We start from the raw sequence: 27,240 nt of genomic DNA on the forward strand, positions 1-27,240 counted from the left end.
AGTTGCCTTACTGTGGAGACAGTCACTGTTGCCCAGCCCAGATTCCCAGCTCAGGCCAATCCCACAGTCAAGCTCCCCCGTCCATCCCCCTACACACAGACATCCTCCCCACAGATTTCCAGAGCCCTGCTTAGCCCTGCCTGCCCCCACCCCTGCTCCGCCCATGGCCTGTCTCCCAGGGCCCAGCCCACACCCCGTGCTGCCCAGCCAGCATCCCTGGCTCACTGTGGCTCTGCAGGGCGCAGTGGGATCAGCCAATGCTGCTGAAGAGGGAAGATGAACATGCCCCTTTTCTGTTGGCAGCTTGCGTGTGAGCTCACGGCCTGGGAATGGGACTGGCATCAGTGCCAGGTGCGGCTCAGGAACAAAGAACAGGGATTTCGCTGGCCAGACCACTGTCTAACGTCCCAGGTCCCCATCCCCCCGTGTGCTCTGAGGGGAGTGTGAGAACCTGCCCGTGGCGACAGGCAGGGGCCGGCCAGGAGCCCCGGATTGGGAGGGAGCCGGGAGATTTCAAAGCATTTTCAAATGTTTCCTATGAAAGGATTGATCGGCACAAGCTGAATGATGGTGTTACACGGAGCAGCTCCACGGTGATGCCGAGGGAGGGGGCACTGATCCCTTCAGAAAACTGGGCCCTGCTGACTGCAGGGGCAGGACGGATGTAGAGATGAAGAGCCAGGCCCTGTGCTAGGTGGCATGGGAGCACCAGGGACCTCTTTCCTCCCCTCCCCCTGTCTGTGCAGGAGTGGGGCAGGGTTCCTACCTTGGGCCCAGACAGCACTAGGGAAAGGGACCAGTCCTTGCACCAGGCCTGCGGGCCGCCATAGGGGCATTGTCCTCCGCCAAGGGGTGCGGCCAGACTCCTAGCTAACTAGTGTGCAAGCTGCCATGGGACCATGTGCTAGCTGGGGAAACAGGCTGCATTTTACCACACAAGCAGTGGGATGCATTCGGCCCAGTGGTCTGGGGCCTCCCCACCCGGTCCCTGCTGGCACATGGCTCCAGCCAGCAGGGTCCAACCCCACGAAGATGCCCTCGGCCCCAGCCCCTGGGCACCATTCTTTAATTTAAATGAAGTGCTGCAGAATCCAGGGACCTGGCCGCAGCATTTAGGCCCAGCGTGATACCCCATAGATGGGGGCTGCCACAGGATGCCCTGGTATGAGGCACCGCACTCCTGCTCCAGGAGTCTGCACGTGACCAGGCAGAGCTGCGGGCAGAGCCTTCAGTCTCAGGCGAGGAGCGGCTCCGCCTGCAGTGGGAGTGGGATGGACGCTGCCTCCGCCCTACAGGCTCTCTGGATGTGGTCCGGAGGGCAGGGGGCCCAAGGACTCCTCTCTCCCAGCACTAAGGGCCCAAGTCTCTCCTCCCGCTCACATCCCCTCTTTTTCCTCCCCCAGAAAATCCCTCTGGCCCCAGTCTCTCCTCCTCCCCGCCCCAAATGGAAGGGCTGGTGGCCTGGAGATTTACTCTTGCAGACCCATCCCAGCAGCCCCGTATGCTCTGCCTGTGAACCTGGTAATGCCAGGCATGTTCTCCAGCAGCGTGGTGCCCATGGGAGCACCCGGAGAGACAGTGACAGCAGGGCACAGAATTACCATCTGCAGACCTCACTGCTTAGAAGTGTGTGTTTATTTCAAAGCCTGGATCCCGAGGCAGGGCCGTGCAGAGGGTGTTTGAGAAGCTCCCGCCATGCTTGGGATTTCACCTTTCCAGTGACCTCTAGGCCTGCTCATCGCATCGCCGAGCTAAAATGACGCGGAAGAGTCACTCCAGCCGAACGCTGGTGCATGGGAGTCAGCCCAGCGGAGAAAGGCCCAGTGGAAAAAAGCTCAGAAAGTCTGCAGGGAGGGAGAGGAGAAGGAAAGTGTCCCCGTTTCCTGGGTAACCCTGATACTTCCCCCAGCAAGGCCTGTGAAAGCAGGCGGGAGGTTTGGCCATGATACACTCTGACCCTTTTCCCTCCCTTCGTGGAGCAGGGGTTGGCCTCACTGCAGACAGGAGGGTGGGGAAGGGGTGACTAACAGTAGGACGCTGGTTTGATGAGGATGGCGGAGGCTTGGCAGTTCCCACTACAGAAACTACCCCAAGTGATGCTCCCTTTGACGTTCAGTCGAACAGAATGACAAGCCGAGTACCACCAGCCCCCCTCATAGCTAGACGCACAGTTCCCACCGGAAGTGTCCTGATCCAGGTCTTTAGTGGAGAACTTCATGTTGTCATGCATGGTGCTAGGATTGTATGAAGCCATGGCGTCCCCTGCAATCCCAGTGTAAGAGCCCAGCCTCAGCCTGTAGCCTTTGGACTCGTCTTCCAGACCGAAGAGGTTGTAGTCTGCGTATTTCATGGTGCCGGATGAATCGTGGATGACAAACCTGACCTGGTAGACCTTCTGCTTGGCGATCCGATAGATGTACTCCGTCCCCAACCAGTAGTCATCCTGCACGTTGCCAAAGCCGTACTTGTAGGTGCTCCAGGACTCAGCCCAGGTGATCTGTGTGTCGTGCCGGTTCCGCTGGAGGACCGTCCAGCCCTCGCTGGTGCTGTTCAAGTCACAGTAAACGACAATCTGGTGGAATCCTGTGGGCTGGATGACGAAGACGCCACTGACCCTGTTCCAGGTTATCTCGCTGCAGTCCTTGGGCCAGACTGTGCACAAGAGAGAGATCGCTTTCACTAAACCCTGTGGAACAGAACCCTGCTCAGCTCTTCCCACCCTGGGTCAGTGAGAAAGGGCCCCTCCGGTGTGCCACAGACAGCAGTGTCTGCACTGACACCCCGCATGCTTTGCCAGCCCATTGTCAAAGAGGCTTCAACAAGGGATGCAGACACTGAGCCCGAATCTGCTGGTACAGTCCTGTCACCCACTCCTGGGCAGTTTATTCTCTAACTAGCTACTTTGCACGTGCACACGTAGGTTTCCCAGAAGACAAACAGGCCCCTGTTCATACTCTGCAGGGGTTTTCGGGGAGGTGTTTAACACGGCAGACATGATGCGTGGGACACTGCGAGCTAACAGCACCGTGTGTCCTGTGGGGTGACTGTATCTTACAGCAGTGGGTTCTGCACCCCCTCAGCTCTCAGCAAACTCCTGTGCCAAGGGCTCTCCAACAGGGCGTGTGTGCTGAGGCCACCGACACCAGCTGCCAGGGAAAGGAGGAGTCTGTGGAGTCAAAGGATCTTGCCACTCATCCCAAATTTTGGCTGCAAACTCCCCACACCTGCAGTAGTGAGGGACACGGCCCAGTGGGTCACAGCCCTGGGTCCTGGATCCCACACAGTCTATCAGTGGTGCCACTTTTCCTGCAGAAAGATCATGACCCAAAGCTTCTCCTCTGCAGGACACGTTACAGCCTGTGTGTATCAAGCCCTTTCCCCCACACCCTCCCACCCTCTGTCACCAGAGTTCCTGCTCCCAGGGGCCTGTATAATCCCTGGGGATTCCCCTATGGCCCGGTCAGACAATGCATCCCAATGCCTTGTTCTGCCCTGCAGGGAGAAGCTGTGTGAATAACTCTTGTTGTTCTTCATATCAGAGGGGTAGCCGTGTTAGTCTCAATCTGTAAAAAGCAACAGAGGGTCCTGTGGCACTTTTAAGACTAACAGAAGTATTGGAGCATAAACTTTCGTGGGTGAATCTTGCGTCTGATGAAGTGGGCATTCACCCACCAAAGCTCATGCTCCAATACTTCTGTTAGTCTTAAAGGTGCCACAGGACTCTCTGTTGCTTCTTGTTGTTCTTGCATCTCATTTCTGCAAGGCGTGGATAGGTGAAGCGTGGGATACTCTTACCGTGGGCCTCTGGTAACTGCGGGTCACTGGCTCGGCTGTGCCGCAGGTTCCCTTTCCCCTGATCTGTAGGGACAGGAATTGGGAGATCCGCGTGACATGAGGGGTTTTCAGAGACTGTCTCCCAAGCACCAGAGAGTGTTAGCAGTGCATTCGCCTCCCCTTCTCCGTGTCCCTGAAACCCTCATCCAGGACAAACCGTTCTTCTGCCCACACTTCTGTAAACCCCCCTCACCGCTCTACCTGGCTTCCGTCTGCTCCTCTCCAGTCTGGCCCAAATGCAGCCACCAAACTCACCGCCCGCTCCCGTGGCTCTGCCCACACCAACTTGTGCCTTCCAGTCCCTTCCCTGGCTCTGCAGCTCCTCCTGCAGCAGCTTCCAGCCCCCGTGCCTCCCCTCCAGCTCTGCACAGCCCTGCCCTGCCTAGCTCGAGCTCTGTGTTAATTCTGCACCAGTCGCCCTGCTGCCCGAGCACCCCCATCTCATCCCGTCTGCCCCTGCCTGGCTCGGGCCCACGCTGCACCAGTTCACTCCTCCGCGCCCCCTCTGCTGCCCAAGGCAACCAGCACCTCCTGGCTTTGTCCCATGCTGCTCCCTGCACTGCAATGGGCCAGCCCCTGTGCTCCTCCGAACTTCCCTCCCTCCCTCCCTCCCTCAAACCACCAAAGAGCTCAGCGTGGTTTGAATAGAGAGCTACGGTTGGATTGTAATTTCTCCCAGTGGCTTCAGGCCTCCATAATCCCCAGGCAGCCAGTGAGTGACGTCCTGGGGCCCCAGGGCTGGCAGGGATCCCTAGGGCCAGAGGGGAGGGCTATAGAAGCGGACACATGACACACCTGCCTTCAGGTGCTTTGGGTGGATGTTCCGGATTGCATGGGTGGGTCCCTTTAAGATGTTCAGGTTGTGTATTTCCAGGGTGAGAACTGGGGCTGACAGGGCCAGCAGGCCGGCGAGGAGCAGGAGACGAGGGCACCGGACAGCTGCAAAAGGGAAGAGCCGGTGAGAAGCTGGGAACACAAACCCACCCTTCAGGAGCCGCGACTCCCAGTTCCCTTTGCCCGGGAACAGCACAACCGAGAGCTGGGACTGCTGGACCCTCCCGCCTCGCCCAGCACAGCCTGGCACTGCCGCCCTCGCCCATCAGTCTGGCTGGGCAGCCGGCCACCGGCCAGGCATGCACGGGGCAGAGAGGAGATGCTAGGAACCGGCCCCGTTGGGACAGAGACTCCCAGGAGGGGGGCGGGTGCTGAGGAGTTTGGGACTCGCCCTGGAGAAATGTTCCCGCCCCACAGAGACACGCCTGTGCCATGGAAATAACCGGGCAGGGAAGGGCGGGAGAGTGGGTGAGAGAAAGGGAAAATGGAGATTGGGGCTGGGGGGGCACTGAGAGCCCTGGGAAGGCCTGAAGGGTGGGTAATGAGAGCCCCACGGACAGGGGGGTGGGGGGTATGGCCACAGAGCCGCAGGGAGGGGAACCCTGAGGTGTGGGGGCTGGGTGGGTACTGGGAGTTCCTCCTGAAGGGACGGGGGTTGGCCAAGGTCACTCAGCCCCGGGGTGTGGGAGGGGGACAGGCTGAGGACACTCAGAGCCCCAGGAAGTGGAGGGGGGGGCTGAGGGGAGGGACTGGCCAGGGGCACTCAGAGCTCGGGGGAGGGGCTGTCCGGGGGGGGGCACTCACAGCCCCAGGAGGTGGGTGGGGGAGGGGCACACAGGATTTCAGGAATTCCCTGGCAGTGAAGAGCTGCTGGCAGCAGGGAGGAGCCAGCCGTGACAATCCTCACTTGGGATCCCTGGCTGGGCTAGTGGCTATGGGGGCCCGTGGCCCAGCTGCAGCGGAAGGTGACCTGAAGGAAATGCCTCGGCCTCCAGCTAGGAAGGGCCTGGGCCAGACAATGACCCACCGCGCAGTGTCCCAGTTCCCTGCCCCTCACCTGCGGGGCACGGCCCCTCCTCTGTAGGGAGGTTGGCATGTACCTTAGTGCTGCTTACTCCATCCCCAAAGGCCTCTCCCAGCCAGTCTCTGGTGTCGGAGAAAAACTGAGTTCTCACTGTTTTTGTTTAGGTGCAGCAAGTCAGACGCTTTATTAACTCTCACATGTGCAGAGGAGAGAGCAAGTAGGTCTCTCCCTGGTAACTAATTACAGCAAGCATTTATACCTTTCATTACAGAAATAATGAGGGACAGCTGCATTTTGTTTATACATAGGCCATCTTGATATCTCATTTCCTTACTTGTTTTGACTCTTGCCTACATACAATTAGTTTCTATACCTTATCTACACAAGGTCTTCTACACCTTATCTATACTGAGGTCACAATGACTTCTTACACAGCTCTTTCTCACCCGTCTCACACAATCCTCACACAATCCTCACACAATCCTCGCTTCTACAAATCTCGCGTTATCAGGGTTATCAGGGTCACAGCTAGCTTGACTCTTGCTAACAAAGACTGTCTCTTGCTAACGAAGCCTTACTCTTGCTAACAACCATCATGCATTGCAGTTCCCTTCTGTCAGTTCTTTTCTCTGCTTCCACAACCCCCCCTTTTGTACTTCTAGTACAACAAACATTCTCAAATCTCTATTTGCATCAAGTCCTGGACTTCAGATTCTAAATTAGATGCTTCAACCTTAGGGGTTTTGATTGGATGCAATGATAATGCATGATTAGCATGAACATGAAAGATATTACTATTATTACGTCTTTTACAACAACAATAACATAATCCTAAACTAACTAATAACAATACAAGCAATAACATTCCCCTAGCAATACTATAATGGGGTTGTTGTACAGCCTTTGTCATAAAGCACAATACATCATATTTAGTACATAAGGTAGATACTCTATAAGCAGTGTGAAAGGCATACTTTTCTACTTGATATACATTTTGAAGCATGTGAATTTGCCCTTGTACCTCAGAGATTTTCTGAATCTCAGGTAACAATGAAAGCAAATTTTGAAATCTATCAGATAGTAAGCTAGTCCAATTAAAGGGTATCTGGAACCTAAGGGCTACTTGAAAAACTCTATCTGCAGGCCAGTAAATGATATGATTGCCTGCAGTGGTAGTGAGATTAAAATGTATGTCTTGTGATATGGTGTCATTAACATACACACAGCTATCATTAGCTTGGAAGAGTAAGTGTCCTGTCAGGGTAGTTCCTTGTCCCCTACCCTCCCAGCAAACATAGTCATAGACAGTGACAACTTCTCCTGGCTTCAGTTTACGTGTACACTGAAGCTGCGGGGGTTCTAATGGCCAGAATGTCCACAGGTTACCTAACCCCATCCAAATGTCAGGTGTAATCCTAGGAGCACTAACTAAAAATCGATTGGGCATACCAGGTGGTCTGATTTCCCAGATGTCTCGATGAATTACCCAATCCCATATGCATCCTCCCCATGGACCTGGCAGGATACGGTATGTGGGAGCCCACACCCCCTGTACCGGTCCATATGCTTGGAAGGAGCACTGAGAACATCCACACTTCCACCCAGAAAGTTTCCAAGTATGTCTCCATGGCCACAGGTCAGATGGCACTCCTGACGTGTCTGTAAGGGCAGTGGGCCAAGCCTGGTGCTCTAGATCATTCCGAATGGCCATTAGCTGGTCATTCAAGAAATCCTGAATCTCTGAGCATGCTAGATCCCACTGCAATGCCTTCCCAGCCTCAGTGATATTCAATACCATCTCTGTCAGTAACTTCTGGGTCATAGAACTAAGGGCAGAGATAACATGTAACTCACCAACTCCAGCCTGTACCTGGGTTAGTTGTGCTCCAGAAACAAGGCCTATGGCCTTCTCTAGTTGGCCCAATTTCTCATCATTGGAATGTGTAGTACTGTTTGTATCTGGATAAGTTACAGTGGTGGTGGCAAGGGTCAAGGGACTAGTGGTAGGTGTAGTCTTTGTAGTGGCAAGGTGTTTTTGATATTTATCATCTGAAAGCCAATTAGGGAGGGCAGTGCATCCTGAAGGTACCTGTCCATAAGCACAAAGCCCTGATCCTGGAAAGAATCCACCCCACCACTGGACCCCACATTCCCAGGAACGTTCCCCACAGTTCCCTCCTTGCCAATAAACAATACTTCGTTTCTTCCACCAGGGCCAGTTCTTAATGTCTTTTGTAGTTAGAAAGTTCTGGACTTTGGTGGTTTCAGCAGAGCGAGTGTTTCTTCTTTTCTTCTTCAAAAACAGTTGTGATTCACCACAGTGCAGGGGAGAGGTTACTAGCACTTCACCCTGTACTGGTGTGGTTCCTGTAAAAGAATTCAAAGGCACAGTAGATCTGTCAGTGGACAAGGGAGAGGTTACTAGCACTTCACCTTGTCCTCTTTCCCTGCTGTCCAGGAGGCACAGCAGAGTTAGCAGGAGAAATAGGCTGATCAGCAGCTGGAGAATCCTCTCCAGGCGGAGGGGGCTTTTTGCAGTGCGAAGCATGGGTCCAGGTGGGCAGTCCTTGGCACTTCACAGCAGTGTTAGTGGTTAACAGGACTTGGAAAGGGCCTTTCCAGCGTGGAGCCAAGGCAGTCTTTCGCTGATGGACCTTTATGTAGACCCAGTCTCCTGGTTCCAGCGAGTGGCAGGGCTGCACAGGATCCTTGGGTAGTGCTTCTTTCACCTGTGTATAGAAAGACTTAACACATTTCATTAGTGCCTGACAATACTTAAGCATTGTGTCATCCATTAAATGAATGTCCATCTGAGCTAGGGTCAGTGGGGGCGCAGTTGGTAGTCTCATCGGGCGCCCTGTCAGAATCTCATGAGGGCTGAGTCCAGTCTTTCGATTGGGAGTGGCCCTCATACTCATTAGTGCCAGAGGAAGGGCATCTGGCCACTTCAAGTTTGTTTCAGCACAAATCTTGGCCAGTTTATTTTTCAGAATTCCATTCTGGCGTTCCACTGTCCCAGCAGACTGCGGATGGTGGGGACAGTGAAGGTTGTGTTGAGTCTGCAAAGCTGCACATAACTCCTTTACAATCTGTCCGGTAAAATGAGTTCCACGGTCACTGTTGATACTCACAGGGATGCCAAATCGTGGTACAAAATCTTTAAGCAGAAGTTTCACAACAGTCCTGGCATCTGCTTTCCTGCAGGGAAAAGCTTCAACCCAATTTGAAAATACATCCACCAAAACCAATACATATTCATAGCCACAACATTTAGACAGTTGAATAAAATCAATCTGAATATTTACAAAAGGTCCCCAAGGGGGAGGGTGAGCTGCCTGCCTAACTTTAACAGCTTTACCAATGTTATGCTGCTGACAAATCACACATTGTTGACAGTAGTGATGTGCAATGACTGGGAACCCGAACGCACACCAATCTCGGTTAACCGCAGCAACCATCCCCCCTTTGCTCACGTGAGCCATTCCGTGGTATACACGAGCAAGATAGGGCATTAGCATCTTCGGTGCAACCAGGCGACCAGCTGGGGCATGCCAAAGATGATCAGGGTGTAGAATACAGCCATTAGCACTCCAAAAACGTTTCTCAGCTGCCGGTGCAGCTTCCTGGATCTTGGCCAGATCCTCAAGGGAGGCTAGTGGAGGCTGTTCAATCAAAGCACAAGTATATTCAGCCTGAGGTGCAGAAAGGGCCGCTGCTTTGGCTGCAGAGTCTGCCAAAGCATTTCCACGGGTAACTTCATCACGAGGGGTCTGGTGAGCTGTACATTTCACGACAGCTATAGCTTTGGGCACTAAAAGAGCATCTAAAAGAGCAGAGACATACAGACTGTTCTTAATAGGAGAACCAGTGGATGTAAGAAAACCTCTATACTTCCAGAGCAACCCATAATCATGTACCACTCCAAAAGCATAACGAGAGTCTGTATAGATTGTAACTGCTTGATCCTGAGCGAGAATGCAGGCTCGAGTTAAAGCCACAAGTTCGGCCACTTGAGCAGAAAACACAGAAGGAAGGAAAGCACTTTCAATAACAGCATGTGCAGAACACACAGCATAACCAGCAACCAATTTGCCCTTAGAATCTCGCAAGCACGAACCATCTACAAAGTAAATAAGATCAGGATTTTGCAAAGGCACATCTAGTAAATCATCTCTTGGATGAGAGAGAACCGATGTCACAGACACACAGTCATGTGGGTCTCCGTCTTTGGGCCCAGGCAACAAGGAGGCAGGATTTAGAACAGGGCAACGAGCCAAAGTAATATGAGATGAAGACAACAAGACAAGCTCATATTTTGTAAGACGAGAAGTGGATAGATGCTGTGTCTTAGATTTTAACAAGAGAGCAGCCACAGCATGAGGAACAGCAACAATCAAAGGAGATCCTAAGACAATAGATTCAGATACCTGAACAGCAAGAGCTGCTGCAGCTACAGCACGCAGGCAAGGGGGAAATCCAGCTGCCACAGCGTCTAGGGCAGTACTGTAATAAGCAATGGGACGGTGTTTGTCTCCGTGCCTTTGCGTTAATACAGCCAAAGCAAACCCATTACGCTCATGACAGAAAAGAGTGAATGGTTTAGCATAATCAGGAAGTCCCAGGGCTGGTGCACTGGACAGACTTTGCTTGATAGCAACAAAAGCTTGTTCAGCCTCTGGAGACCAAGGAAGAGGCTCAGGGGTACCTGACTTAGTCAGATCCTGTAAGGGTTTAATCATTGTTGCATAGCCTAAAATCCATGGTCTACAGTACCCAGTCATGCCAAGAACAGTACGCATTTGAGAAATAGTTCCAGGCCTCTTAAAGGAACCTGGAGTGCATGTGCCACACTTCTAGTAAGATAACGGGTACTTTCCTCAGAAGGATTAGAATCAGGGGAGCTACTGGGAGGCTCAGAATCACCTCTTTGTGGTGAAGAGGAGGCTTCTCTCTCAGGGGAAGAGAGAACAATGTGTGCAGCTGATACATGCGGTGGTGAAACTGGCACTGCCGGGTGAGATTCGTTAGCAGACCCAGGCTGTGCAGGGGGAGGAGGCAGCACGGGCTGCTGCTGCTGCTGAATGTTACTGAAGAAATCTAAAATATCCTCAGCAGTTTCCTCCTCACTGTCAGATCTAACTAATTGGGGATAAAGGGGAGCAGAAGGAATTGCTTGAACAGGATTAGGATACATAGGAGCAGAAGGAATCGCTCTAGGGGTTAAACAGCTGGATGCCTTGCATTTAAGCTGTAAATGTTGCACTTGGGCTTTTAACTTTTCCTGGGAGTCCTTTAGACTCCGCACTCGAGACTCGTGGAGTCTCTTTGTTGCTTCCTCCCACCAACAGACAAATTGCTCCCACTGTGTATCAGAGGCTTTTGGTGAAGCCAGAGTTTCTTTAAGGTATTTAAGTTTGTCTAAATCAAAGGTACCTTCTAGTGGACATTGTTTAGATGGATTTGCACGCGTGTAAAGATTCCAATTATCTAAATACCTGCAGGTTTTCGGGCCATAATGTACGTACATGAAATAAGCTGGGGTACCCTTAGGGGGTGAGAGGGAAGACTTAGACTGTCCCCCACCCATTTTCCAATCACACACTCAAAGGGGGAAGGATGCCCTGTCCGCGCTAGCGGCTCATAAACTAAGGATCTCTCCCTACAGGGTATTCACACAGGAGTGACTAACGAGGATAGCCATGACCCCCTACACCTCCCTTCAGCAAAGAGCGTCGGCTAATCTCAGAGAGAAAGCGCCGCTTACTCTGTTGCATCCAGTGAGATGGTCAGACTGTCAGTGGCTCACACGGAGAGGAAAAGGGGAGGGAAGATGGGTGCACACACTCCTAGACCCAGGTAGCCTCCTCGCCGGACGATGCCAGGCCGAGTCAACCTACATGGGTCGGATCTCCTAAAAGATCCTCTAGTTACCGGGCTTGCGTTAGAGTAGTTCTGGTCACGAGCCAAAAGACTTTGCAGAGTACTCTGGGCGTCTTCCGGTAACACTCAATTCACACTGTGTACACACACACACACACACTCAACATACCAAGGCCTTCTACCAGGTACTACTCCTGAGTACCTCCAGGTACTATTCCCAAGTACCTTGATGCATCACTTGAGGCGGTAAAAACCCCTCTTGAGGCAGTAACAACTCCTCAATACAGGTGCAAACCCTATGCACCTAGCATATGCTTACAGGGGGCGGCAAACAATTCCCCTGTTACGCCGCTCAGCATCTGACCTTGCTGCACAGTCAATAAGTTCGGATGGCGTGAGCCCAACAGGGGCAGACGGCCCCACGGACAGTCCTCCTCCGACACCCCAATAGAGATTTCAAAAGGTCTCTTACCTCTATTGTGGCGCCATGGGGTTCGAAGGGGAACGATCCGTAGCAGCTGCCGTTGCCTCAGTGGGCGTTGCCATCCCGGACGAGCCCCCAAATTGTCGGAGAAAAACTGAGTTCTCACTGTTTTTGTTTAGGTGCAGCAAGTCAGACGCTTTATTAACTCTCACATGTGCAGAGGAGAGAGCAAGTAGGTCTCTCCCTGGTAACTAATTACAGCAAGCATTTATACCTTTCATTACAGAAATAATGAGGGACAGCTGCATTTTGTTTATACATAGGCCATCTTGATATCTCATTTCCTTACTTGTTTTGACTCTTGCCTACATACAATTAGTTTCTATACCTTATCTACACAAGGTCTTCTACACCTTATCTATACTGAGGTCACAATGACTTCTTACACAGCTCTTTCTCACCCGTCTCACACAATCCTCACACAATCCTCGCTTCTACAAATCTCGCGTTATCAGGGTTATCAGGGTCACAGCTAGCTTGACTCTTGCTAACAAAGACTGTCTCTTGCTAACGAAGCCTGACTCTTGCTAACAACCATCATGCATTGCAGTTCCCTTCTGTCAGTTCTTTTCTCTGCTTCCACACTGGCAACCCCTGCCGTTCAGTACGCACATTACCCTGCTGTGACATACTGGGGGGGGGAACCCCTCGGGGATGGGGGGGCTGTCACACAGCTGGGCAATTTGACCCAGCTGGGCTGGGGTGACTGTCTCCCTGGAGCTGGGGTCTCAGCCCAGGTGTCTCTCTGCCCTTCCCCCCAGTTGCCCCCGGGCAAGGTGGGAGCGCCCCACATTGCGTTCCAGCCCCACATTCACACCCACAAGTGATGGTGGGTTCCAATCCCAGCTGAACACGCCCACCCGGCCCTCGTGCGGAGCAGAAGGGCCCAGTGCTGCCCCACAGACCCTCTGGCTCTCCGAGCCCACTCTTACCCATCACCGCAGCACGTCTGGCCCAGGCTGAACGCTGCTGCTCTGTGCAGAGAGGCTGTCACTTCTCACTCCTGCGTACGAGGGGCAGGTGCTGCTACCGACTGCTCCCCCTAACCCCGCCCTGCTGCGCTCTGGGGATGCTGCCCTGCTGTGGAGCTTTCAGGTGTCTTGAACTGGAATTTGTTTGGAGAGAAACTGCTAAGGAGCCTTATCAGCCCCGAGCAGAGAGTACCTGGGAGCCTGCCTGGGTCGGGCGGGTCTGGTACAGCCTCCCCCAGATAAGGCTCTTCCCTGGACCTGCCACCCATTGGAATCTGGAACGATTCCCTCCGAGGTAACACCCGGGGCAGCCAGGGTAGGGCAGGGCACGGCCTGCTCCCCGGGAGCGTTAGGGCTTTCAGGAGTCAGAGGTGTCAGCGGAGCAGGTTGTACGTTAAAGCAGCGAAGGCAGTTGGGGGGCAGAGGAATTGGGTGCTTTGCCATTGCACTTGATCAGCTCAATTTGAAAATTCTTTCAAAGGAAATCCAGATGTATACATCTGACTGGGGTACATGTACACACATACACACGCACACTCACATGTGCACACACTCATGTGCACATACACGTACACACATACGCACATGTACACATACATATATATACAGACGTACACATACACGCACATACGCTCTCCCTGGAGCGCCCCAGGATGCGACTGACGGGGTGGCTGGCTATTATGGAGGCAGAAGGGGGTTGGGAGAAAATAATCAAGAAGAACTTTTGCTGAAAATGCAAACCTAAGCTGGAAATCTGTGCAGGGCTGGGCTCAGATCTTTTGAGCTACTCTTATTAACCGTGGTCCTGTACTTCCTGGTTTGCGTCGGACCCAGGCAGGAGACTGGGCTGCTGTCAGCTGTAGAAGCCATTGGAATGAGCCAGGTCGGAATGAGCCAGGCCCTCAGAGCCTTCTGCCACCAATCGCCCCAGCAGTCACTGATCCACACCAAACCACGTCCTTCCAGTCAGGCAGTTTCATATGCACACGTCAAACCCTTGGTTTGCCACTCAGACACCACGGTGATGGGCACAGTAAGGACCGAGAGACGCTAAACAGGCAGACAGACAAGGAACTAGTGGCCCTGCCTACAGGTGTGTGTGTGGTGCAAACGGATGAACACCAGTTGCTGGCTGAAGGCACAACCTTAATTCCCGCATCTCCTGTCTGTCATCTATCGTTCGCTTGGCAGCCTGAGCTCCGATTTCTAACGCAGCGTTTTGCTCTGGCCTATTGTGGTTCTCATGTCCGGGGGCGCCTTGGCCCCTGGTATCAGGAGCGGTGCAAAGGAGGCTGCTTTTCAAAGGTCCTTAAGTAGGGTTGTCAACTTTCTACTTGCACAAAACCAAATGCCCTTGACCCAACCCCTTTCATGCCCTTCCTCAAGGCCCCACCCCCACTCACTCCAGCCCAGCCCACCTCCCTCAGTCGCTCGCTCTCACACCCTCACTCACTTTCACTGGGCTGGGGCTGGGGGTTGGAGTGCAGGGAGGGGTGAGGGCTCCGGTGGGGATGCGGGCTCTGGGATTGGGCTGGAGATTAGGGGTTTGGGGTGCCAGAGGGGGATCCGGGCTGCGGCAGAGGGTTGGGGTGCGGACTCTGGGAGGGAGTTTGGGTGCGGGAGGGGGCTCAGGGCTGGGGCAGGGGATTGGGGTGCAGGTGGGGGTGTGGGCTCTGGGAGGGATTAGGGTACAGGAGGGGGTTCCGACCTGGGGCAGGGGGTTGGGGTGCCGGGTGTGAGGTCTGGGAGGGAATTTGGGTGTGGGAGGGGGTTCCGACCTGGGGCAGGGTTTCTGGGTGCGAGCTCCGGCCAGGCGGCGCTTACCTAAGCCAGCTCCTGGTCAATGGCACACCGGTGCTAATGCAGGCTCCTGACCCCTGGTCTCCCTCCGCTGGCAGGCTCTGAGCAAGGCCTGCCCAGAGAACATGGATGACGAGCTCTCGATCCTGCTGACAGCACCCCCCAGCACAGACAAACTCCAGCACATCTTGGAGGTGAGCAGAATGGGGAGGGGCAGCAGGGGTTTTACCTTAGCCCTGGGGACTCCTAGAAAGAAGAGACTGGAAAATCCATGTTTCTATTCGATCCTTCCGAGTATGCATTCGTGATATAAACTCACTGGGTGACCTTGGGTAACTCACTTCCCCCTTACAGCATCAGTCTTCTCCACTATCAAATCTACACTGGGGAAGAAGGACAGAAGCCCCGACAATCACCTTCACCTCTGGGTGTCTGGTCCTGGGAGCCGAAACCAACTGGACTATCTGCCCCATCTCCTAAACTGCCCTGTCTTTCCCTCCTAGGGCCTTGTCCTTGGTGCTCAGCCTGGCCCCTTCCCAGCTTGTCCCTGACCTTTGAAGGACTCTCCAAGCCCCTCCCATGCCTGCTTCCCTTGGGGTCTCTCTCCTGGCTGAGCACAGGCTGCCCTTCTATCTCTCAGCAGGCCTGGGTCCTAGTCACAGGCTGCGTCTTGTCACGTGACACCCACACTAATTCCCTTCGCCCTAGGGAGCTGCATCACCTGGACCAGGTGCAGTTGAGCTCCAACATCTTTCCTGGCCATCTCACCCTGGGACAGGTTGAAACTGGTAACCTGTGGTAACAGTAACTGGTTGCTCGCAAAGGTGCTGAAGACACAATGGAAGAGGAAATCCTTTGGCCTGGATTGAAATTATTCCGACTGAAAGGGAATGAGAGAAAATAGGTCCAGAGTTCTCTTCCTAGCAGCAGAAAATGTAGCGATTGATAGAGGTTCAGGTCAGAAAGGACCATTATGTGCATCTAGTCGCCCCTCCTGTATAACTCAGGGCCTAGAATGTCACCAAGTGGTTCCTTCAGCCAACCATAGCATGGGACTGAGCCAGAGCACGTCTTTTGGAACGACATCCACATGCAGGAGAGCCAGCTGGCTACCAGAAAATCTCTCTTCTGCAGTGACGTGTGGTTAAGGGACACAGGGGAAAAGACATGGAGGCTGTGACTAAACTTAGAGCAGCAAGGCCAGGAAAACCAGGGTTAGGTCCCAGATCTGCTGTGTTCTATTCCTGGCTTTGGGACCATGAGCGAGTCTCTGCACCGCTGGGTGCCTCCGTTTCCCCAGCTATCAAATGGAGCTAATCAAGGTTTTGTTTGTTCTCCCCATTTTACAGGGTGGGAAACCGAGATACACTTGGGACCTGTCTACACTACAGGTCTGTCGTGCGTTTGTAATCTGCTGACCCCCACAGAGCCTATGGACAACACAGCTCCTAAAGGTATGTTTGTTCTGTGCTTATCCCCTATGTACCAGCAGGGCTGGACAGCATTTCTCACTGTGATGTGGGGAGCAGGTCCTGGGTACTAAGGGTCTGAAGAAGCTCTCAAGGACTAATTTTAAAAATAATTGTTATCAATGAATTGAGAGAAAACATACAATCACTGCGGATAAGATTGGGGGGTGACAAAATACAGGCAGAGTGGTAATTCCTGATGGGGAGAGGGCAGTGATACAGAGCGATCTGGCTCATTCGGCCAGCTGGACCCATTCAAAGAAAACAAATTTGAGCAGAGCCCAATGCAAGGTCCTATACGTGGCAACAAAGCACGCCGGCCACACCTCCAGAATGGGGACGTGTATCCAGGAAAGCAGTGACTCTGAAAAGGATTTAGGGGCCAGAGTGGAGAAGCCACTCAACATGAGCTCCCAGTGCGATGCTGTGGTGAACAGGGCTAAAGCCATCATTAGACGAAGGAGCAGAGCCATGAGTAGGATAGGGAGGTGACACAGCAGCAGTGAGACTGCTATTGGAATACTGCCTCCAGTGTTGGTGTCCTCCTTTGAAAAAGATGGTCCTAGAAATTGGAGCTGGGCAGCAAAGAGCCACCAAATGTTCTGAGGGCTGGAGAAAAATGCCTTCTAGTGAGCTATTGAAAGAGGTCAACCTGTTTAGCTTATCAAAAGAAGATTGAAGGGGACTTCATTGAAGTGTTGAAGTGCCTTAATGGAGAGAAAATACTGGGTATTAAAGGGCTCTCTAGTCTAGCAGAGAAAGGCAGAACAAGACCCAATGGCTGGAAGGTGAAAAGAGACAAATTCCTATGACAAATAAGGAACAAATATTCAACAGCGAGGATGATTGAACACAGGAAGAAGCTACCAAGGAAAGTGGTGGGTTCTCCATCTCTTGATGTCATTAATAAAGACTAGATGCCTTTCCGGAATGTGTTTGCCCCAAAAGTAGCTATTGTGGTAGACAGGAGGCCTGTGATATGCAGGGGGTCAGATTAGATGCTCTAACTGTCTCTTCTGGCCATAAAGTCTACTCATTTCTGAGAAACCGAGTGTAGCATTGGGAGCAGCCTCTGCTGTTTTACTGTCTAGCCGGCTTGCTTCCTAGAATGAACACTCATTGAGTGGGGTGATCCACAGGGAGTAGCTCAAACCTCCAAAGTGTCTGCCCTGTGGCAGGACATTAGCACTGCAGGGGAGGGGTGGGTGTGCAAGTGACATCACAAAGGCCTTTTTCAGGACCTCACCTATTGGCCAAAGGTGCAGGGAAGGTGGTGACCTCACAGAGAGATGCTGACATCAGCCAGGCAGGACAGGGGCGCAGGGCCAGGGAAACCTCAGAAACCCCTGTGGCTTTGCTTCAGCAAGTCTCCTTCTCGAGATCTCTCTTTGAGGTCTGAGAGAGTATTTGAGTTCATGTATGTGACCACCAGGAGGAACCTCTTTTGAGTTTTCTCCTTTCTTTTTCCTGATTTCACTAGAAAACTGACGTCCCTGTTTAGAAGGTAAGAGCCTCCGAGAGGTTTGGAACCTGTTCAGTCTGCTGCATCTGGTGCCAGCTGAATTCTAGGCATGGAAAACACTAGCTTAAGGTGGCCAAATTTTATTCCCCACCTGGGATTTTGTCCCTTAGAATCTCTGGGGACATTAAGGTTTGTCCTTTTTCTTTTACCTTTTCCTCCATCCCTCCCTCCTTTCTCTTCATCTCTTACTTCTTTTGTCCTTTCCCTGTTCCCCTCCCACCACCAGGAGGGGTGTGTGTGTGTCGTGGGGGGTGCTCTGCAGTGGGAACAGGGACAATTCTCCAACTTTGGGCAGTCGAGAGCCTGGGTGAGATAAGGGGCGTTAAAGCCCTTTGTGAAGGAGAAAGGGAAGTTTCACGGTGTTGAGCACCAAGGAATTCTAAAGTTTGCTAAAACATCTAGTCTGCAGAAACCAGAAATGGTCGAAGCCACATTGTAACCATTGTCTTTTTTAAAGCCCATTGAGGGATGTGAGTCCCACCCTTTTAGGTATCTGGGGTGCTGGGAGAAGAAAAGAGGTGCCTGAGTCCATTTTATGGCCTCAACAAACTAAGTGCTGTGCCCCAGTTCTCGTCAGAGATCCCTGAAAAAGAACATCTTCCCATCCATTAACATACCTGGAAAGATACTGGAACTCCTTATTAAACAATCAGTTTGTCAGCACCTACAGGACAATTTGGTTCTTAGGACTAGTGAGCATGGACTTATCAAGAACAAATCATTCCAAACCAATCCTAGCTCCTTCTTTGGCAGGGTTACGGGCCTAGTGGAGGTGGGTAAACAGTAGATGTGATCCATCTTGGTGTTAATAAGGACATTCTCACAAACAAACTAGGGAGATGTGGTCTAGATGCAATTAGTATAATATGTGTGCACAGATGGTTGCAAGCCCATACTCCAACAGCCCAGAACCAAACAGCAGGAAGCAGATCATGCAATGAACTCCTGCCAGTGCGTGTAGATTGCATTACATGCACCCCTGTGGGGGAGGAGTAGCTGCTCTGGCTGGGGCAGGGATGGGGAGGGACCAAACAGGCTAGTTAGTGAGAGGCTGCCTTGACCCCAGACTCACGCCCGCTCCCCGCTCGGTTCCAGGATGGCCAGGCTCCTAAGGATGTTCAGGAAGAAGGCTCTGCAGGTGGCCCCAGAGCCTGAGGGAAGCAGCTGCCATCTTCCCCAGGAGCAGAGCGGCTCCTCCGTCCCCACTGGCGGGGAAGGAGCTCCCGGCCAGGCCAGGAGGTGGAAGTGCCCAGCCTTCTGGCGGAGAAAACCCGCTCCCAGCGCAGGCGCTGAGGTGGGAGAGGCCAGGTCGAAATGGAGCTGGGCCAGGATGCGGCTGGGCAGGCAGGACCCAGCGCAGGAGGGGAGCCGGGCAGGGTGACTCTGGGCCATGTTGTGTGGGCAGCAGCGGCCCCAGGAGCCCAGCCCTGATTCCCAGCAGGAGGCATCGCCCTGCCCCGTCTGTGAGGACCTTCCAGCCTCCCCAGGGCAGGAGGTGGAGGATCCCTGTCCCACCACCAGCAGCTCGGCCCGCTCCCCATGGGACAGCAGCAGTGCCTGGGACTCGGGCAGCAGCGAGGCCGATGGGCGCCGCAGCTTTGTTCCAGGTGAGGAGTCAGGCTGGGCTCAGGGAGAGGTGAGGGCGGGGCTGTGAACACCCGGGGCCCAGGCCCTCGATCAGTGCTATGGGGGTGGGTCCCCAGCCCAGGGGTCTGGCCTGAGCCACATGAACCCCACTGACACTAGATGCTGCCACTTTGGTCCTTGGTGCTCCAGTTCGGGGGAGGCACCTCTCAGGGAGTCCAGGACAGTCTGGGGGCGTCTCTTTGCTATGGGCTCCTGAAGGAGTTGGCTTTGGGGAGAGGCTCACTCCCAGGATCAGATACAGAGGGGCAGCAGGGTCCAGGGAACAGGTGCTATTCCTGCCCTGCCACTGTCTGTCTGAGAAACCTTGGCCTTGTCATTCCCTGGCTCGGTGCCTCAGTTTCCCTTCTTGCCAGCCTGTGCCTATTTCACTGCAGTTTCACCTGCGTGTTGGTGCCAGTCCCATCCCCGCACTGTACAGTCTAATACAGGCTCCTTTCTCTTGCCAGCACCATGACGCCTGCCCTGGAGCCAGAGCTGGAGACCCACCTCCTCCGAACTGCCCTGCACGCCGTCTTCACCCTGGGCATGGAGAAGGACACCACCCAAGTGCAGGTAGATCATGCTAAAGTCATGGATAGATGAGCCAGCTGTCATCCTGCCATGAATCCTTACTAATTGCCTGCAGTGGGATGTGAATGAGAGAGGCCAGGATATGTGTTTGGGGTCTCACCAGTGCTTCCCAGAGACCTCACTTCCCATCCTGTGGCAGATGTAGCCCCAGTTTCCCTAACTCTGACCCATGGCTCTCCCTTGCTTTCAGGATCTGCCTAGGGTCTTGCCAGACCTCCTGGACGCCATGCTGGGGAACCTGCTGGCAGAGTCCCCAGACACCGACAGGCTCCAGTACATCTTGGAGGTGAGCCCGATGAGAGGGATGGGGGCAATTTTACCTTCACTCTTAGATCCATTTTCCAGTCTGTCCTCCTAGCCGGGCCCGCAGTGGGCATCCTTGGTCAGGGCAGTCAGTGCAATGCCTCCTTTCCCCACAGCACATTAACTACTGGATCGTGTCCAGGGGGCCGTGAGAGAGAGCCAGGGCCGTTAAGAGCAGCACGGCCCTGCTCAGATCCACCATCACCCTCCCTGAGTTTGACGTAAGTGACCTCTGACCCCAGCTTCCTGACTCCAGGGGTAGGTGGGCTGGCTCCGACGGGCTGTAGGATCTGCTGCTGCAGGGGCTGTGAGTTAGGAGTGTTCCTCTTGGGGAGGCAGAGGCAGAGCAGAGAGAGAGACTGGCTTGAGTCAAGTTCTTCTTGTCCTAGTTAAGTGGTGACTCTGGGCTTTTAAGGGGGCTGTGCTCCAGGTTCATGCCTCCCTGTCATCCTGGAGCAGCGGGAAGCAAGTCCTCATGGAGGGCCCTGCCCACAGCCCTGTGCTCCAGGCTTCCTTGGGGGCAGAGGAAATTAAGGGTCTGGCTCTAGCTCCTATCCTCTAGCATCTCCTGCAGAGGGGCTGAGGGGAAGGAGAGTCCTGGCCCGGGGGGGACTGGGAGCTGACAGGAAAATGCTGATGGAGTCCCCTTCCCTCTCCCGTCCATTAGAACTCAGCGGAATTCCCCAGGATGGGTCACCACATGGCACAGCTAGCTCTGTCCGTCAGTGACCCAGCCAAGGACATCAGCCGGCAGGCCAGGGAGGGGGTTTACCGGCTCTACCAGCTGCTGCTGCACCAGAGAGGTAAGGAACCCAGCTGGGAAATGGCACCCGCTAGAAGAGTGAGACTGGGACCCCAGCCAATTTCTCTCAGACTGACCCCGGCTGGAGGATGAGTCTCTCTATCTCTTTCTGTGTTCCACACCACGCCCTGCAATTCTGTTGGGCCGGGCACGCAGCGAGGACTCTGCCCACTGTGCAGCCACCAATGGGATTGGAAGGACAGAAGCCCTGCAACCAAAAGGACAAATGTGTGTGTGTCTCTCTCCCTGTCACCTACTCCCTCCTGGGGGAAACCCAGCAGCTGATGGGGGACAAGGTGAGCAGCTGCATTAGACTCAGGAGATTGGGGCGGGGCCCATGCCTCATTCCCATCCTGTGGCCATTCGCTGGCCTGGCACAAGGAGCCTGGTGGGGAATAAAAGGGAGAGCAGGTGCTCCTGGGAAGGGAGATGAATTCACCTCCATGAGCAGGAGCGAGCCAGCTTGTCCGTGGAGCAGCTCCACCCAGCTCTTTAGCCAGGCTAATTAACGACAAGCTTTGCCTCATCCCAGACTTATGTTCTTAGGACAGGGTGCTATCGCTCTTGGGAAGGGCAGGAGAGTCCCCCAAGTGCCCTCTGCGAGACTCTCCTGTCCCACAGGGCCGCACCCAATTCCTAGTGGTCTGGTGTCTGTGTCACCCGAGCCACCACCCAGAGTTGCTCCCATCACTGGCAGCCTGGGAGGCCAAGGACTGACGGGTGATGGCGTCTGACCAGGCAGGGCTGAGGCACATGGACAGGGGACGCTTGTCCTGCTGCTGGCAAGGCTGGACCCGTTCTGGAGAGAACAGGAGGATTCAGTCAGCGGTAGGGTTACCATGTCTAATAAATAAAAAAGAGGAACCTCCACGGGCCCTGGCCCCGCCCATTTCCCCGCCCTTAGTCCCGCCCCAACTCTGCTCCTTCCCCACCCTAACTCCGCCCCCTCCTCCCTCCCACTCCCAGCTACGGGAAAAGGGCTGCCCCAGCGCTACCGGCTTCACGGTTTGCCGGGCAGCCCCCAGACCCTGCGCCCCCGGCCGGCGCTTCCCCAGCGCAGCTGGAACCCTAAAGTCTGAGAGGGGAGAAGTGGAGCAGCTCAGCTGGAGCCGGGGAGGAGAAGTGCCTGGCCCGTGGCTCGGGGTCCGGAGGCAGGGGGGACTGCCCGAAGCCAGTAGCGCTGGCTCGGGCAGCTCGGCTCTTAAAGTCTGAGAGGGGAGAGGGGAGGAGCGGAGCAGAGCAGCTGCGGGAGGGGAAGTGCCCGGCCGGGGGTTTGATTGCCAAAAAGCAGGACATGTCCGGGAAAAACCGGACGTATGGTAACCCTAGTCAGCAGGGGCTGCCGATCCGTCCCATTCACCAGGGCTGCCATCCTGCGGCTTCCGCATTAGTGGCTGGGGAAAGGGAAATGGGATGGGGGTGACTTGGGGAAAGTCCATTTCCCCTTCCACTAGCTCCCCATTTACAGAGAGCCAGAGCAGTACCTGCAGCAGGGAGCGGGAGTTGCTGGTGGCCTCAGAGGCACAGGCCCTGCAGCGCCTCGGGCACCTGGCGCAAGTGCCACATGATACGGAGCTGGCGCATCACATTGGCCGTGACGTCCTCATGCTGCAAGGGAACGAGAACCTGTCTGAGACTCAGACGCCTCCGAGGAATCAGGGGGGATTAATGGCCCCTGGAACCAGCAGCATTTCCACCCAGCCCCTGCCCACCTCTGAGGGATGGATTCCCCCTCCTGACCCCCAGGATGGAGTCTTGTTGTCCTTCCTAGTGACCTCCAGTGGCAACCCCCGTCCTTGTATGGGGAGCTCCTGCCACCTCCCTCTCAGTACCCCTGACAGCTGTTCCACCTCCAATCCACAGCTCAAGTTCTCAGACCCCTCTCCTCCAGCCCCACCCAGGTTGGGTAGGGAGGGGACTGTAGCGGGGGCGGGGCAGGAGGGATTCTGGCAGCAGTGAAGTGGGATGTGGAGAGGTTGAGACCTTTCCCCAAGTCACCCCAGCCACTAATGCTGAAGCCGCAGGATGGCAGCCCTGGTGAATGGGACAGATCGACAGCCCCTGCTGACTGAATCCTCCTGTTCTCTCCAGCAGGGCCGGCTTTAGGAAGGGCCGGGCCCAATTCGAACATTTTTGGCGGGGCCCCGGCAGGGATGACTAACAAAAAAAAAATAATGTAAAAAAAAGCCTTTCATTTCTTCCATGTATTATTTACTTTCCATAACTATATAAATAATAAAATTATATATTATGTACATTGCATCATATATGCTGTTGATCGGTTATTAATGAGCTCCGTTTCACGTGTGTGGGTCCCCACCATTCCCTGGGGGTGTGCTAGGGTGACCAGATGTCCTGATTTTATAGGGACAGTCCCGATTTTGGGGTCTTTTTCTTATAGGATCCTATTATCCCCCACCCCCTGTCCCGATTTTTGACACTTGCTGTCTGGTCACCCTAGTGGTGTGCACATGTGGGGGTCCCAGCTGCTCCCTGCCCCCCTCATTGAAGCAGGTGTGCAGGGTTACTGCCCTGGGAACTGCAGGGCACCAGTGGACATGGGGCTGGCTGGAGGCAGGGCAGGGGCTCACTGGAGGTAGGGTCTGGCTGCAGGCAGGGCAAGGGGTGCGGGGCTGACTGGAGACAGGGGTGTGTGGGGCTGGCTGGCTTTGCGCAGGGCCGCAGGGGTGTGCGGCAGGGGTTGCCTGGAGACAGGGCAGGGGGTGCGGCAGAGGCTGGCTGTGGGCAGGGGGGCGGGGCTGGTGCGGGCAGAACAGGGGGGGGCGGGGCTGGAGGTAGGGCAGGGGTGCAGCAGGGGCTGGCTGCGGACAGGGGGTGCAGGGCTGCCTGGAGATGGGGCTGGCTGCGGGCAGGGCAGGGGGTGCGGGGCTGGTGCGGGGACGGGATGCAGCAGAGGCAGCTGGAGCCCCAGCCCTTTAAATAGCCCCCGAGTCCCCCGCTATCCCAGCCGCGGGAGCCCTGGGGAAGCAGCGGGGCTCCAGTGGCTATTTAAAGGTCCGGGGCGGTAGAGGCAACGGGAGCCCCGGACTTTTTAAATAGCCCCCAGAGCCCCGCAGCCCTACCCCAGGGCTCCAGCAGTGGGGGTCTGGTGGCAATTTAAAGGGCCTGGGGCTCCGGCCCCTGCTGGGAGCCCTAGGTCCTTTAAATTGCCCCCTGGGGAAGCCAGGCCACCCTGGTACAGCACACCGGCTCTTGCCGGTACACCGTACCGGGGCCCGATTCAGGGGAATTGGTTGAATTGGCCTAAAGGCGGCCCTGGTGCGGGGATGGCCACAGAGCCGCAATGAGGGGAACCCTGAGGGTGGGTACTGGGAGTTCCTCCTGAAGGGACGGGGGTTGGCCAAGGTCACTCAGCCCCGGGATCTGGGAGGGGGACTGGCTGAGGGGACTCAGAGCCCCAGGAAGTGGGGGGGGGCTGAGGGGCGGGACTGGCCAGGGGCACTCAGAGCTCGGGGGGGGGGGGGGGTGCTGTGGGGGGGGCACTCACAGACCCAGGAGGTGGGTGGGGGAGGGGCACACAGGATTTCAGGAATTCCCTGGCAGTGAAGAGCTGCTGGCAGCAGGGAGGAGCCAGCCGTGACAATCCCCACTTGGGATCCCTGGCTGGGCTAGTGGCTATGGGGGCCCGTGGCCAAGCTGCAGCGGAAGGTGACCTGAAGGAAATGCCTCGGCCTCGGCCTCCGGCTAGGAAGGGCCTGGGCCAGACAATGACCCACCGCGCAGTGTCCCAGCTCCCTGCCCCACACCTGCGGGGCACGGCCCCTCCTCTGTAGGGAGGTTGGCATGTACCTTAGTGCTGCTTCCTCCATCCCCAAAGGCCTCTCCCAGCCAGTCTCTGGCAACCCCTGCCGTTCAATACGCACATTACCCTGCTGTGACATACCGGGGGGATGGGGGGGCTGTCACACAGCTGGGCAATTTAACCGAGCTGGGCCGGGGTGACTGTCTCCCTGGAGCTGGGGTCTCTGCTCCTCTGAGTCTCAGCCCAGGTGTCTCTCTGCCCTTCCCCCCAGTTGCCCCCGGGCGAGGTGGGAGCGCCCCACGTTGCGTTCCAGCCCCACATTCGCACCCACAAGTGCTGGTGGGTTCCAATCCCAGCTGAACACGCCCAGCCGGCCCTAGTGCGGAGCAGAAGGGCCCAGCGCTGCCCCACAGACCCTCTGGCTCTCTGAGCCCGCTCTTACCCATCACCGCAGCACGTCTGGCCCAGGCTGAACGCTGCTGCTCTGTGCAAAGAGGCTGGCACTTCTCGCTCCTGCTGTACGAGGGGCAGGTGCTGCTACCGACTGCTTCCCCTAACCCCCGCCCTGCTGCGCTCTGGGGATGCTGCCCTGCTGTGGAGCTCTCAGGTGTCTTGAACTGGAATTTGTTTGGAGAGAAACTGCTAAGGAGCCTTATCAGCCGCGAGCAGAGAGTACCTGGGAGCCTGCCTGGGTCGGGCGGGTCTGGTACAGCCTCCCCCCAGATAAGGCTCTTCCCTGGACGTGCCACCCATTGGAATCTGGAACGATTTCCTCCGAGGTAACACCCGGGGAAGCCAGGGCAGGGCAGGGCAGGGCACGGCCTGCTCCCCTGGAGCGTTAGGGCTTTCAGGAGTCAGAGGTGTCAGCGGAGCAGGTTGTACGTTAAAGCAGCGAAGGCAGTTGGGGGGCAGAGGAATTGGGTGCTTTGCCATTGCACTTGATCAGCTCAATTTGAAAATTCTTTCAAAGGAAATCCAGATGTATACATCTGACTGGGGTACATCTACACACATACACACGCACACTCACATGTGCACACACTCATGTGCACATACAGGTACACACATACATACACACATGTACACATACACATATATACAGACGTACACATACACGTACACACGCTGTCCCTGGAGCGCCCCAGGATTCGACTGACAGGATGGCTGGCTATTATGGAGGCAGAAGGGGGTTGGGAGAAAATAATCAAGAAGAACTTTTGCTGAAAATGCAAACCTAAGCTGGAAATCTGTGCAGGGCTGGGCTCAGAGAAAATGATCTTTTTAGCTGTTCTTATTAACCGTGGTCCTGTACTTCCTGGTTTGCGTCGGACCCAGGCAGGAGACTGGGCTGCTGTCAGATGTAGAAGCCAATGGAATGAGCCAGGTCAGAATGAGCCAGGCCCTCAGAGCCTTCTGCCACCAATCGCCCCAGCAGTCACTGATCCACACCAAACCACGTCCTTCCAGTCAGGCAGTTTCATATGCATACGTCAAACCCTTGGTTTGCCACTCAGACACCACGGTGATGGGCACAGTAAGGACCGAGAGACGCTAAACAGGCAGACAGACAAGGAAATAGTGGCCCTGGCTACAGGTGTGTGTGTGGTGCAAACGGATGAACACCAGTTGCTGGCTGAAGGCACAACCTTAATTCCCGCATCTCCTGTCTGTCAGCTATCGTTCGCTTGGCAGCCTGAGCTCCGATTTCTAACGCAGCGTTTTGCTCTGGCCTATTGTGGTTCTCATGTCCGGGGGCGCCTTGGCCCCTGGTATCAGGAGCGGTGCTAAGGAGGCTGCTTTTCAAAGGTCCTTAAGTAGGGTTGTCAACTTTCTACTTGCACAAAATCAAACGCCCTTGACCCAACCCCTTTCATGCCCTTCCCCAAGGCCCCACCCCTACTCACTCCAGCCCAGCCCACCTCCCTCAGTCGCTTGCTCTCACACCCTCACTCACTTTCACTGGGCTGGAGCTGGGGGTTGGAGTGCAGGGAGGGGTGAGGGCTCCGGTGGGGATGCGGGCTCTGGGATTGGGCTGGAGATTAGGGGTTTGGGGTGCCAGAGGGGGATCCGGGCTGGGGCAGAGGGTTGGAGTGCGGACTCTGGGAGGGAGTTTGGGTGCGGGAGGGGGCTCAGGGCTGGGGTAGGGGATTGGGGTGCGAGTGGGGGTGTGGGGTCTGGGAGGGATTAGGGTACAGGTGGGGGTTCCGACCTGGGGCAGGGGGTTGGGGTGCCGGGTGTGAGGTCTGGGAGGGATTAGGGTACAGGAGGGGGTTCCGACCTGGGGCAGGGGGTTGGGGTGCCGGGTGTGAGGTCTGGGAGGGAATTTGGGTGTGGGAG

The 27,240-nt window shown here is 55.2% G+C and overlaps 2 protein-coding genes across 4 annotated transcripts; both read right to left on the minus strand.

Moving 5' to 3' along the window:
* Positions 1 to 1,722: 1,722 nt before the first annotated feature.
* Positions 1,723 to 4,934, minus strand: LOC128847893 (fibrinogen-like protein 1-like protein). Its single transcript, XM_054047624.1, has 4 exons — positions 4,868 to 4,934; positions 4,630 to 4,773; positions 3,796 to 3,858; positions 1,723 to 2,652 (listed from the first exon to the last, which is right to left on the minus strand). The coding sequence occupies exons 1-4, from the start codon at positions 4,932 to 4,934 to the stop codon at positions 2,024 to 2,026; spliced, it is 903 nt and encodes a 300-aa protein (XP_053903599.1). The 3' UTR covers positions 1,723 to 2,023.
* Positions 4,935 to 5,830: 896 nt separating this feature from the next.
* LOC128848251 (protein NYNRIN-like) lies at positions 5,831 to 25,475 on the minus strand. Of its 3 annotated transcripts, XM_054048129.1 has the most exons (3): positions 25,346 to 25,475; positions 22,625 to 22,748; positions 5,831 to 13,161 (listed from the first exon to the last, which is right to left on the minus strand). In XM_054048129.1, the coding sequence occupies exon 3, from the start codon at positions 10,489 to 10,491 to the stop codon at positions 8,122 to 8,124; it is 2,370 nt and encodes a 789-aa protein (XP_053904104.1). In that variant the 5' UTR covers positions 10,492 to 13,161; positions 22,625 to 22,748; positions 25,346 to 25,475; the 3' UTR covers positions 5,831 to 8,121. The 3 variants fall into 3 exon arrangements, with proteins under 3 accessions (XP_053904104.1, XP_053904103.1, XP_053904105.1); XM_054048128.1 differs by lacking the exon at positions 22,625 to 22,748; XM_054048130.1 differs by lacking the exons at positions 22,625 to 22,748; positions 25,346 to 25,475 and adding an exon at positions 21,218 to 21,512.
* Between the last annotated feature and the right edge of the window lie 1,765 nt (positions 25,476 to 27,240).

The sequence above is a fragment of the Malaclemys terrapin genome, chromosome 13 (assembly GCF_027887155.1).
Source record: "Malaclemys terrapin pileata isolate rMalTer1 chromosome 13, rMalTer1.hap1, whole genome shotgun sequence".
Taxonomy (NCBI): domain Eukaryota; kingdom Metazoa; phylum Chordata; order Testudines; family Emydidae; genus Malaclemys; species Malaclemys terrapin.